The sequence below is a fragment of the Theropithecus gelada genome, chromosome 12, assembly GCF_003255815.1.
Source record: "Theropithecus gelada isolate Dixy chromosome 12, Tgel_1.0, whole genome shotgun sequence".
NCBI classification, from domain to species: Eukaryota; Metazoa; Chordata; class Mammalia; order Primates; family Cercopithecidae; genus Theropithecus; species Theropithecus gelada.
In genome coordinates, this window is record NC_037680.1 from 116088637 (window position 1) to 116101202 (window position 12566).

At 55.0% G+C, this 12566-nt stretch overlaps 1 protein-coding gene across 1 annotated transcript; it reads left to right on the top strand.

Moving 5' to 3' along the window:
* Positions 1-726: 726 nt before the first annotated feature.
* On the top strand, positions 727-5240 carry LOC112635779. The gene is given in 4 exon segments (XM_025403858.1): positions 727-759; positions 761-1175; positions 1178-1246; positions 5149-5240. Coding segments are annotated over 4 exon segments (609 nt in total).
* The last annotated feature ends 7326 nt before the right edge of the window (positions 5241-12566 follow it).

The window sequence follows — 12566 nt, forward strand, 5'->3', positions numbered from 1 at the left end:
TCACTTGTGCTGGGTGGTGACCAGGGGCCACGCCCCCATCCAGTCACATTAACTTACGTGAAAACCTCCAGGTGACGCCTCCAGGGGCCACTAGGCTCTCTCAGGTCCCTGGACCGAGGCTGCGACTTACACAGACAGATTCTGCCTATTTCTCCTTGAGGGTCATGATGCTCTCCTCCTGGGCCATCTCAGAGTCTTCACTGGAGAAAGAAGTTTCCATCTATAAAGTGTGCTCCATGGAGACATGGCTCACTTCACGCCAGACTTCCATCTCCTTGGAAAAGTGGCAAAGGATCTCAGAGGTAGGAGAAAGGCCCTGAAATCCCAGCACAGGCACCCGGGCATGAAGGGTAGGAGGAGCAGAGCTGGGAGCCTGGACTCTGAGGCCTTGTGAGATCCCCCCTGTCACCGCCCAGCCAGACTCACGAGCAACCCACCAAGGGACGGGTGGATGTGGCCTTGGAATTCAGAGTTCCCGTTTGCAGAAACGAAATGTGTATTTCATGGTGCAGCTGTTGGTAGAAAATGAGGTAAATCTCTGATCCCTCAGATTTCCAGAAATTGAGAATTTCCCTAAGTACCCCTGGCCTTGAGCTATACCGTCACTGACGGGGGCTGTATGCTGCTGGGAGCCAGGGCCTTGTAAGACCCAGACCCTCCTCCCTCTCTCCCGTATTAGTCAAGGTTCTCCAGAGAAATGGAGTTAGAGATGCATTGCTATAAGAAATGAAATGGGCTCGCATGATTACGGAGGCTGAGGGGGTCCAACGCCCTGTCGTCTGCAAGCTGGAAAGGCAGGAGAGCCTGTGCTGCCGCCCTAGCCAGAGCCTGGAGGCCCAAGAACCAGACACACCGACGACAGCACAGTTCCAGCCTGACAGCAGGAGGTGGTCAGTGTTCCAGCTCCAGCGGGCAGGCAGAGGGAAGGCTCTCTCTCCACCTTTGTGTTCTACTCAGGTCTTCAGTGGGTTGGATGAGGCCCACCCACATTGCGAGGGCGTCTGCTTCACTGAACTCACCATTGCACCTGCTTCTCTTGGGTGCTGTCCGATTGCAGAGACGCTGTGCCCTTGAGAGCTCCTTCCCCGCCGGGTGCGCTGGTGCTAGGATGTCTGCCCTGGTCCAGCCCTGCACCCCTGAGGAGCAGGCTCTTACTCTGGCTTCCATCAACAAGGTTGTTGGCCCCCGCACTAAGCTAAGACTTTCACCTTGGCATTCACTAGGCATAAGTAATAATTTGAGTTCTGTGTCTTTTATTCTTTATCTCGTGTCCAACTGGTTCTGAACCTGCGTGGGGAAGAGGTGCTGTTAGTATTACGCCCTCTCAAAGACCCTCAGTTCCTGGAGTGAGGAACTTTGAGGAATAAGAGAAGGCGATGGGGTGAGGAGGGCAGGACACAGTGAGAGGGTTTCATTGGGCAGGATGTGTGGCTTTGGGCCTTTCGGCTTAGATTCCAAACAGCACGCTTGACCTTGAGGTCATTAATGTTTCTCTTGGGTGAGGCTTGGACCCCTGTGGCCCGGGCATGAGACCTTGAGCTCAGGCCATGCCATGCCTGACCTTGACCTTGCTGACCAAGGCTTCACCTACAGGCGAGGGGTGTTCCAGGGAAGCAGGAAGTGTGCAGCAGGCACTGACCAAAGATGTGTTGGCCTCTGCAGAGGGACAAGGGGCCAGGCTGGGCCTTAAGGAAGCCCTGACGTGTGCCTGTCCTGGTGACCTTGCTCCAGCGGCCACCCCCTCAAGGCCCCTGCAGCCGGATGGAGCCCAGCAGTGTGGAGTCCTTTTTTCAGAGGCAGGTGTGGCTAAGGCTAGCGTTTGGTTAAAGAGGATGAAGGCTCTGTGGTGCAGGCCTTTTAAACCTCAGGAGGATGTCTATCAGTCTGTTTTCACACTGCTAATGAAGTGACTACCCGAGACTGGGTAGTTTATAAAGGAGAGAGGTTTAATGGACTCACAGTACCACATGGCTGGGGAGGCCTCACAATCATGGTAGAAAGTGAATGAGGAGCAGAGTCACATCTTACACGGTGGCAGGCAAGAGAGGTTGTGTAGGAGAACTCTCCTTTATAAAATCATCAGATCTCATGAGACTTACTCACTACCATGAGAACAGTATGGGGGAAACTGCCCCCATGATTCAGTTATCTCCACCTGGCTCCACCCTGGACACCTGGGGATTAATACAATTCAAGGTGAGATTTGGGTGGGGACACAGCCAAACCATGTCAGTGTAGAAAGGCCTATTTGCTGCTTTTACTGAAGTTCTTCCTTTAGGTCTGTGGGCAGAGGTTTCACCCCGAGGCAGCTGCTCTTTTGTGCCTTAGAGAACCAGGAAAATGCAGGACGCAGGTGACCGTGTCAGGACAGGAGGCAGAGCAGACAGGCTGCCCTGCGCAGCTTTCCGCACTCCAGCCTGGGAGGGCTGTGCACGGGGGGACTTCAACGCCTGTGCTTTGTCTCCGAGCTCTGGATAATACCCAGAGGGCAACTCCCAAGTTTGTTCTGGACTTGTTAATTGCAGAAGCTCCAACCAGAGTCTGAATCTGTGGATTTTAGAGATCTGAAAAGTGGCTTCCTCCACAGGAGGGTGGGAGGTTCTAAACGACACACACAAGGAATCAAGGCCTCTCTATGAGGGGTGGAGGGCTTCCCCTCTGCACTGGAGGGTCCTGATCTGTTACAATACAACTAGGTCCTGGACGAACAATGAAAAACACTTTTCAAACATTGCTGGAGTTGCAATAAAGTGAGTGAATGTCTAAAGAAAATAGGAAAACAGTGAGTTGAGACGAGAAAGGTAAGTGATAAAACTGTGGCTGCCCTGTGGAAACACTGAAGGAGCCCTGGGTATAAGAAATGAAGTTTTAGGCCTGCAGTTCCAGTGTCAAACCAGGACTCAGAGGGGACTACAGCGTGGGCAGTGCCCGAGGCCCTGGGAGAGCCCGGTGGGAAGCCTCTTTGAGAGGTGGACATGTGACTTACGGCCTCTGGTTTCCTGCAGACTCACTTCAGCCAAAGCTGAACTCATAATCACAAACCAGAAAGCATGCAAAGAAATCACCTAAAATGAGTTGGAGTCTGTATAAACGAAAAGAAAAAGCACAGAATCCAGTAGATATGTACCCTCCAGCACTTAAGAAATCAGCATCATCAGATATACAATGTAAAATAACGACCTGTGCAATGCCTAGGAAGTAAAAGAAAAGAAAGGAAAAGAAAAGAAAGCCACAGAGGCCATCGGAAGTACCCATGCAGAGAGGAAAGGGTGCCGCGCGGAACACGGCCTGAGGCCGTGGGGTTCTGGAGTCAAGTGCCGGTTCACCGCCCAGGCCTCTGCAGGGCAAGTCTGTGTCTTAGCTCCAGGCACTCCCTCCTCTGTTCCCTGGACACCGGGCACTTGGAAGCGCCCACTTTGGACCTGGCATAACCCACATTGTGGGAAACGTCTGCTGGGCACTGGCACCTTCACCTTGCTGGGGTCCAGGGTGTTTGTGCCTGCTGGGTGGCACCTCCAGGATAGGACTGGAGGGTGCCGACTACCCCTCACTGGCCCGTCTTTGATGCAGTCGCCCAGCCATTGCCGCCTGCCGGCATCACTGACTCGGTGAGTGGATCGGACAACGGCTTCCCCATGCTGTGGATTCCTTCTGGTCTCTGGCACACTTGGCCCATCTGGGTGAAGTCAAGGAGCTCTGGCTCCAAGTTGGAATTGGGAGAGGCTTGGTTCCCATTCATAGGGATTTGGTACCTGCTGCCCCTTCACAGGACATCCCGCCGGCTCTCATCTGCTCCTCGGCCATGTCATCAGCCTCCTCCTCGGTGGGGGACATTTCTGAGCTCCTCCCCAAGATCTGTAGGCAGCTCCTCACGGACGACACTGCAGAGTCTCCCACCTCCCAGCCACCTGGGAAAGGAGCTCGCAGGGCTCTGCGATGATGCTGGGGAAGTTTGGGCTGGTTCTGAGTGAGGGCGGGGGAGATAAGGCGGGGGCTGGTTCTGAGTGAGGGGTGAGGTGAGGTGGGGGCTGGTTGTGAGTGAGGGGTGGGGTGAGGCGGGGGCTGGTTGTGAGTGAGGGGTGGGGTGAGGCGGGGGCTGGTTCTGAGTGAGGGGTGGGGTGAGGCGGGGGCTGGTTCTGAGCGAGGGGTAGGGTGAGGCTGGGGCTGGTTCTGAGTGAGGGGTGGATAAGGCGGGGAGCAGGGAGCCAGGTGAGCGGCTTTGGGTGGTGCATTCACAGTAGAGTGGTGAATTCGGTGGTCTCGCCCTGGCCCTGGCCCTGGTCCTGGAGAGGGAAGGCAGCCTGCGGCATTTTCTCTGAAGTGAACGTTCTCAGCTCTCCATATATTGGCTTGATCACCAAGGAGAAAACATTCTGAGTTTCTTCTGGGCCAGTTTTATCACTAATCTGCAGAAAGCTCTGAGTGGTGCTTTTGGCTCTTTTTTCTTTACGATTACTGGAGCTGTGAAGAGGAGCAGCTCTACATAGTTTTTGCTTCTCGCGAAATACCATGAGTAGGGTGACTATTGTAATAGAAACATCCACAAGAAATTGTAACTAGGGCTATTGGCTGTTTTAAAATCAAGGCAACGTTAGTTAACATTTCTCAAATTTTAGTTTTGCGGATTATAAAACTAATGTATACTTTTTGTAGAAAGTCTGGAAAGTATAGACAATGTAGAAGAAGCTGGAAAATATCACTCATGATGCGCCCTCCCCTCCACCCCACATCCAAGCAGGCAGCCCCATTAACCGTTGATCTCTGTCCTTCCTGCACATTCCCACAGCATAAGTGGGGTCTTTGCTTTTCATGGTTGAGTTTGTGATGCAAATGCATTTGGATCATGCTTTTTACTTTCTTCTTCTTAACGGGATAGGTTTTTTTTACCCTCATGTCACTAAAGTCCTCCCTCCATGATTGTTTAAAATGGGTTTGTGAGTTCTTGTTATGAATGGATTACTTATTCAACAATTCCCTAAATAAAGGGATCATCTAATTATTTTCAGTTTTTCACTATTATGAATCCTATGGTGGTATCTTTTAAAATACATTTTGATGTTTCCCGCCCCCCCCCCCCACAGGTTCTCGAGATTTGGAAATAATTTTTAAATAAAAACAATGTGAAATATATTTTAGTTTGCATTTCAGATTCTTTGCTGAAGTTGGACAGTTTGGTCATGTTCAAGCCTCTGAATTTTCCCTTAGAATTGTCTTCTGGAAATCATGCCACAATAATTTAATTCTCCCTGGCTGTACGTGTGAGGGCCTCTTACCCTCTTGGGCATGGAGGAGTTAGCATGTTTGGTAGCCATTTCGGTCATAGTAGGTTGACAGCTGAGTTTTTCCTAGATCTTTCCAAGTAGACCAGCATGACTACGGAAGAGGCCCTGAAGGTCCCACCCCGACAGGTCAGTCCGAGGGGCCCTTGCCTGGGCACTCCGCACCTTCCCCTGGACCTGCTGATGTGCCCAGATGGGCGAACGGGGTCCTTCACGTCGGGCCCACCTCCAGCTTCCATGACTGAGGAGTTCTGCAGTGGGTTCGTTGAGAAAGTGGTGGTGAGACCGGGGCATCTGAGGGGAACGGTCAGCAGGGAGACGAGACAAGTGTGGAGACCAGGTTGATGGAAGGCGCGTGTCTGGAGGGTGGGAGAGCCACCAGGCGGGTGTCTGCAGGGTCTTGCAGAGTCGCTCAGCCACAGGTGGGCTGCTCTGGGGACCCAATCAGCACATTCCAGAGAGTGGCAGACCCCACAGCCGGGCGCGGGGTGACGAGCAGGACCATCTCGGAGAGTGCCAGACCCCACGGCCGGGTGCGGACTGATGAGCAGGACCGTCCCAGAGAGTGGCAGACCCCACAGCCGGGCACGGACTGATGAACAGGACCATCCCAGAGAGTGGCAGACTCCACGGTCGGGCACGGACCGATGAGCAGGACCATCCCAGAGAGTGGCAGACCCCACGGCCGGGCGCGGAGTGACGAGCAGGACCATCTCGGAGAGTGCCAGACCCCACGGCCGGGCGCAGACTGATGAGCAGGACCATCCCAGAGAGTGGCAGACCCCACGGCCGGGCACGGACTGACGAGCAGGACCGTCCTCCACTGTCCAGACAACAGCACCGACGAAGACCAGGAGTGGAAACCAGGACGGTGCCGTGAGCCCTTCACGTCCACGGAGTCCCTATGATGAAAGCACACGGGTGTCACAGTGACGCTCTCTCCCCTCAGGCGCTGCCGACCCCTTGTTGGGCTGCTGGACTGCTCAGGGCTGGCCCTTGAAGCCTAGAGGGAGCCATGGGTCTGTGTGTACAAATGTGTGTGCCCGTGAGCGGGTCTCTGTGTGGTCTCTGAGAACGAAACTTCCACACCACCAATCCTGGAGAACACAGAGCTGGGACTCCCGGGTACCTGAGGGCCTGGGTCGCAAAGCTGGCGGCTGAAGCTGGCCACTCTGAGGCATGCATGGCAGGAAGGGGTCATCAGGCAGGCCACCCAAGGCCCCGGGCACCTCTGATGGGTTTCCAGAGTCCCTGCCCTCACGACAGGGAAGTCAGTTGGAGAATGGGGTGCTGAAGTCTCGAGAGAAAGGCGTCCCTGACTCAGGGTCCAGAGTGAGCGGATTATGCCCCCCACATTGCGAGGCCAGCGGCTTGTCCTGACTGTGCCCCGCGTGTCATGGCAAAGGTTCGACACCCACTTTGGAGATGTCTTGACAGAGGCCAAGGTCAGGCTCCCATCCTTCCGCACACTGGAAGCTGCTGTACAGTGGACTCGGAGCCTGGGCTGGGGACGTCCTGATAACTGTCACTGTATCCCGGGGGGTGGCGCCTCCTGGGAGCCGTGGCCCAAGCCCCTTGCAACAGTGGGGCCAGGAGAAGGCTGGTTGCTGGGTGCGTCCTGTTCTCGGGGTTCCGTCCGCTGCATCCATCTCCCAGGGGATTTTCGGTTGCCCTCCTTGGTTCCACATACGCCCTGAGTGGTAATGCCGATTCCCACCTGTGCCGCCGACTTGGCGCAGGGAGCCTGTGGCTGCTTCATCAGGTCGTTGACCCCGATGGGCTCCATGGGTGGCCCCTGCCCAAGCATCTCGTGGAGGGACTCTGCCTGCGTCACCAGCCGCCAGTCCTGGGGGACACCGTGTGCATTTCCACATGAACCATGGTGGGAACCTGGGGGACGAGTCTCAGGCTGAGAAAGGTTCCTCTGGCTTCAAAGTAAATTATAAAGAGAGGTAATTTCCTAAAAGTGTCAGGGGACACTGTAACTGTCCCTTCTGAGCAGGACATTCTTGTGGACGTCTGCCTTCCCTTTTGTCTTCTGCCTGTGGGATTCTCCAGATTCTGGGCAGGTAAATTGTTTCACGCTCGGGCCTTCTCAGAGCCTTTCTGTGGCTGTAGGTTGTGGGGATGGCACCCTGCTAGTTTCCCCTGCTTCATTCACTCAGAGCCGCGGAGGGGGCCCCCCAACCTGCTCGGAGCCCTCCAGGGGCAAGCACTGTCCCTGCTGCCCCCCTGCTGCCTGGAACATCTCCCCAGTTCCACAGCTGACCCACCCTCTCAGGGTAACATCGCAGCTGTGGGGGCAGCCCCCTCCAGCCCCTCCCTGGTCAGTATCCCTGCTGCTGGCCCTTCTTGGAGACCCAATCTGCCCCGGAAGCGGCACGTGTGTGCGGCTCATGACCTCGCTGTAGGGCTGTGCCAAGGCAGTGCCACCTTGGGAAAAATCAAAATGCCATACCAGCTCCTCCCAGCCAGGGCCAGGGCACACCCTGTCTCCTCAGAATCCCCCACAGAAGCAGGCAAGGAATCAAAAACTCAAGTCTGCAGGAAGCCAGGCAGGGATGAAGGAGGGGTGGGCTGTCACAGGTGAGAGGGTCCCAGGAGCCTTTCTGGAGGAGGTGACTTCAGGCTGGATTTGGAGGGGCAACTTAACAAGCAGACCGGTGGGTGGAGACGCTCAGGCAGAGGAAATGGCATGGAGTGTCCAGGAACCCACGAATCAGCTGGCATTGTTGAAACATGGAGAACGCAGAGACGGGCTCAGAAGTCGGCCGGAGCCTGTGTCATTGGCCCACGTGGCTTCAGTCCTTCCCTTCAGCCTGTGGGGAATCTCAGGGGAATTCTAAGTAGGAAAGGAGGATGTACATGTTAGGTATTTATTGGTTTTGTTTGTTTGTTTTTAATCACTTATTTTCACAAGTGTAATCAAAGCACCTGGTTGTGAGTCCAGGAGAGTAAAACATTTAGCCCATCACTGCGTTTCTGACGCCTGCAGCAGGATTCCTGCCAAAGGAAAACCCATTTATGGTCATATACTTCCATGAACCTTTGATATAATCAAGTTATGTATCTAGAAACCTGCCTTTTTAAAAACATTATCCTGTCTATAAATGTAGTAAATGTTATATAAAATGCAATCATGTTTAAGAGGTTAACTATTATTATATTAATTCAAGTTAAACAATTCAAATTCTCAACTTCATTTATAAACATAGTTAATTAAATTCCTTTATGCATGTAAAACTGCATTTTCAAACTAAATACTTTGATTTTCTCATTAAAAGCTTCAGATGCCCAATAGGGCAAATACAAAAGGCTAATAAGAAGGCCGGGAGTGGTGGCTCACGCCTGAATCCCAGCACTTTGGGAGGCCGAGGTGGGTGGATCACTTGAAGTCAGGAGTTCAAGACCAGCCTGGCCAACATAGTGAAACCCCGTCTCTACTAAAAATGTAAAAATTAACTGGGTGTGGTGGTGGGAACCTGCAATCCAAGCTACTTGGGAGGCAGAGGCAGGGGGATCTTGAACCTGGGAGGCGGGGGTTGCAGTGAGCCGAGATTGCACCACTGCACTCTAGCTTGGGTGATAGAGCGAGGCTCTGTCTTTAAAAAAAAAAAAAAAGCTAACAAGGAAGAATTTTTCCCAAACGCTTTCAAATTCAGACACTAAGTAATGGTCACAAACATCCGAATTCCAAGTTCGCTGAGACATTTCACTCACTTTGCATTTCGGGACGTGTGTGTTATTCCTGCCCTCTACAGAAGCGTAAAGTCAGAGATCTTGGCCTCCTTCCTTACCTCGGTACCTGGTGCAGCCCTCCTGGGCAGTTGCGTCCTCTTACTGGGACCCGGTGCCTCGAATGTCCAGGGTGATGGCACGTGTACCACAAGAGGACACTCAGCAGCCTGTACGTGGTCATCCTGGCAACTGGGGCCTCCAGCCCACACATCAGAGGGAAGCGTTGGCTAAGTCTGGACTCTGTCCCATTCTTCTGGGTGATTTGAGTTGACAGCAGTCTGATCCTGCCAAGAGGGCAGCTGACGTCCGTTCACGACATCCTTTGCTGCCTGGCTGAGGCCTGCATGGTGTCGCTGGACCAGGGCTCCACCAAGCAGTTTATTGATGTCGATGGGATTCACCAGGTCTCCGTGGTGCCAACACCTTCACCGGCCAGTTCCTCTATCTCTGTCCTCAAAGGCATAGATTTTAGGAGTCATGTCTACCCTCAGGCAGGTGGCCAGAGTCCTGGGGAAGTAACATGGTCCAAGAGCTGCCGAGACCCTCCCCGTGCACATAACAGCCCAGACAGGTGATGAGGACACCAGCATGGGCCTGGGGTGCAGAGAGGAGGAGAGGAGAGACAGGACAGGCCCTCGGGAAGTGGAGCCCCGTGAGTGAACCCTGGAAGGACCTCTGTCTGTTCTGTCGCCTCTGCATCCCCAGCCCCAGGAATGGTTTCGATTTGAGTTCAGGGACCTGAACCCAGGGGCCTCGTGCTGCTGTGGGGGCAATAGCAGAGGGGAGGCGGGGGTGCAGAAAGGAGGCAGGGGTGCCGTGAAGGCGGGTGGTGTGCCCTGGCCAAGGGGGGTTGCTGGGGAGAGTCTGCGGGAGCCTGCAGCGGGGGTGGCAGGGGGTCTGCAGCTCAGGGGAGGATGCTGGTGTTGGTATGATTTCGGAATTGTCTGAAGGGGTGAGGGCTCACCCAGGGCAGCATGGAGTAAAGAGGTGAAAAGTCAAAGACACAGCCCCAGGCCATGGCTGTGGGTTTCAAGTCAGGCACAAGAGCCAGTGAACAAAGACCTGAGAGAGTCAGTCTGGGTGGGGTGTAGGGGCAGCTGGAGAGGGTGTCCTCCTGTCCCAGAGACCACTCGCTTTAGGGCGCCCTCACAGAGCTGGGACTGGGAACATGGGGGACCGCAGACTCACGGGGTAGGGGTGACACTCTGGAATCTGTACTTTGAACCAGCTTCCTGGGAGTTCCTGGGACATCATGGGGAGATGCTTCTCTCCCATCTGCTGCTGCCTTTGCCAGTGTTTTCTCTCCTGCTCTGCCGTGAGCCAGGGACAGCCGTCGACACACCCAGCCCCTGAAGTCACCTTCTCCTCACTTTCTCGGCCGGTTTTCTTTTCTGTTTAACCCACCCGTTGCTTTCTGTACAGTTCTGCTTTTGGAAGATGTGGGCTGGCATTAACTTGGCACATTCACAGCATGTGAGCGAACTGAACTCTGTGTCTTATAATGAGGGCTCTGGGCAGTGGCAGAAAGAAATGACCACAGTTCCCCAGCCCCTTAACAACATTTCCTGGGAAAATGTGACCATGCGTTTCTAGGAAGGCAGAGCATTCCCTCCCGTGTGGCATCACGATCGGGCGTGAGCTGCTTCCTGGCCCTGCCCCCTGGCCTTTGCTGGGACAGGGACGTCCCAGCCTGAAAGGGCTCAGGTCTTCATGATAAAAGACCCAGAAGCCAACCACAGAGTGGCTCCCACTCCACTCCAGTGAGGCAGCAGGAACCCGGAGGTGGGTCAGGACTGACACCATTTGTACATTCCCCGTACACTCCTCTTTGCTGTGTGTGGCCATTTCTGAGTCGCCCCCAGATGGAGCGAGTCAAGCGAAGTAGAGGAGATGAAGAAGAATGAAGCCTCTCTTCCGGGAGGTCTCTGGCCGGTCGGTTGCTCCACTCCTCTCTGTCCCCACATCCAGTCACTGGGAGACCCTCCTTCCCTGGGGCTGGTGTGGCAGGCACTGCATGTAGCGCTGGGCTTGGCACTGGAAGGTCATGCAAGCTGGCACCCGAGGGGCCCAGGCTCCCATGGTCCTTGCGGCTCCAGCTTCCCCTTGGCAGAGTCTGGCTGATTCCCCCATGTGAGTGCTTGGGGCTCCTCTTCAGGGGTACCCCATCATTAGGACTCACCCAGTGTTCTGAATGAGAGCAAATGCCCAGGAGCCCTGCACCGCTCAGCCTCTGCAGCCTGGGCTGGGCCTAGGGCCTCTTCCCTGCACAGGGCCCTGGAGCCCCTGATGATGGCCTCCTTGCTGGGCTGCAGGACTCTCCCTCCTCCCACCTGAGTCTCAGCCACTCTGTGGGCTCCAGCTGGTGGGAGCTGGTAGGAACTGGCACCCCTTCCTGGTGCTTTGATCTCTCAGAGCCAGGCCTTTTGTAGAACAGTCTCCAGCCTGAGCCCTGGGGCCCCAAGCCAGTGAGGTTTTGGCATCAAGTGGGGATCCTGGGGGCGTTATCTCTGCTACTTGCCTTGAGGGGATACTAGAGCCATCTTGATTCTGTGGCTTTGGCCCTGCACACTTAGAAGGCTGTGCTAAGGATGTTGTTTGGCGCTGGTTGGAGAGTTTGACCCTTGGGTCCTCCCAGCTGCTCTGCAACAGTGACGAAGATGTGGGGGAGATGCCTGCCCTCAGGTTTCCCCCCGGGAGGCCAGGCTCAGAGCGGAGGCTGCAGAAAGCTTCTCTGACCGTCTGAGCCCTTGGGGACACACCTGGCTGCCAAAATCACGGCAGTGAGCCCTGGAGCCACAGGTGGGACCTTCTCCTCCTCACTTGCTGAGCTCTGCCGGGGGGGTTACTGGTGCGGATCAGTCTGGAAGGAGGAAGGAGGAGGAAGCGGGAAGAGGCAGTGTCGGGGTGGGGCGGGGGGGGGTCCCTTTTATTAGCATAGCAAAAGCCGATAGTCCTCAGCTGACTTTCACTTTCATCTTATTGACTAACACTGTCACAATGCCAGCCTGGCTGCGGCGTGGGGCCTGGAGATGACTATTTAGCTGGGTGCTTGGCTGCCTGAAAGATGGTTAGGTTCTGTCAGCAAGGACAGAGGGTGGGGTGCAGGCCGGGCAGCTGGCTGAAGAACGGTCAGGCTCTATCGGAGGGACGGAGGCGGGGTGCAGGCTGGGCAACTGACTGAAGGACAGTCAGGCTCTATTGGAGGGATGGAGGTGGGGTACAGGCCAGGCAGCTGGCTGAAGGACAGTCAGGCTCTATTGGAGGGATGGAGGTGGGGTACAGGCCAGGCAGTTGGTTGCATCCCCTGCATCTTGATGTCACTTAAAACGCTCACATGTGCATTGTCCCACAAGGTCCCCACAGAGGCTCCATGCAGTGGTGCATGGGGGTCACAGCGTGTTTGGAAGACGAGGAGGCTGGACTCAGGGAGCCTAAGCTCCTGCCCGAGGCCACCCAGGATGGGCAGGCACTGAGATCCAGCTGCTCTGACTCTGTGCTCAGTGCTCTGCCACACTTCACTGCATCGGGGAGAAGCTGGAGGGGCTGGAG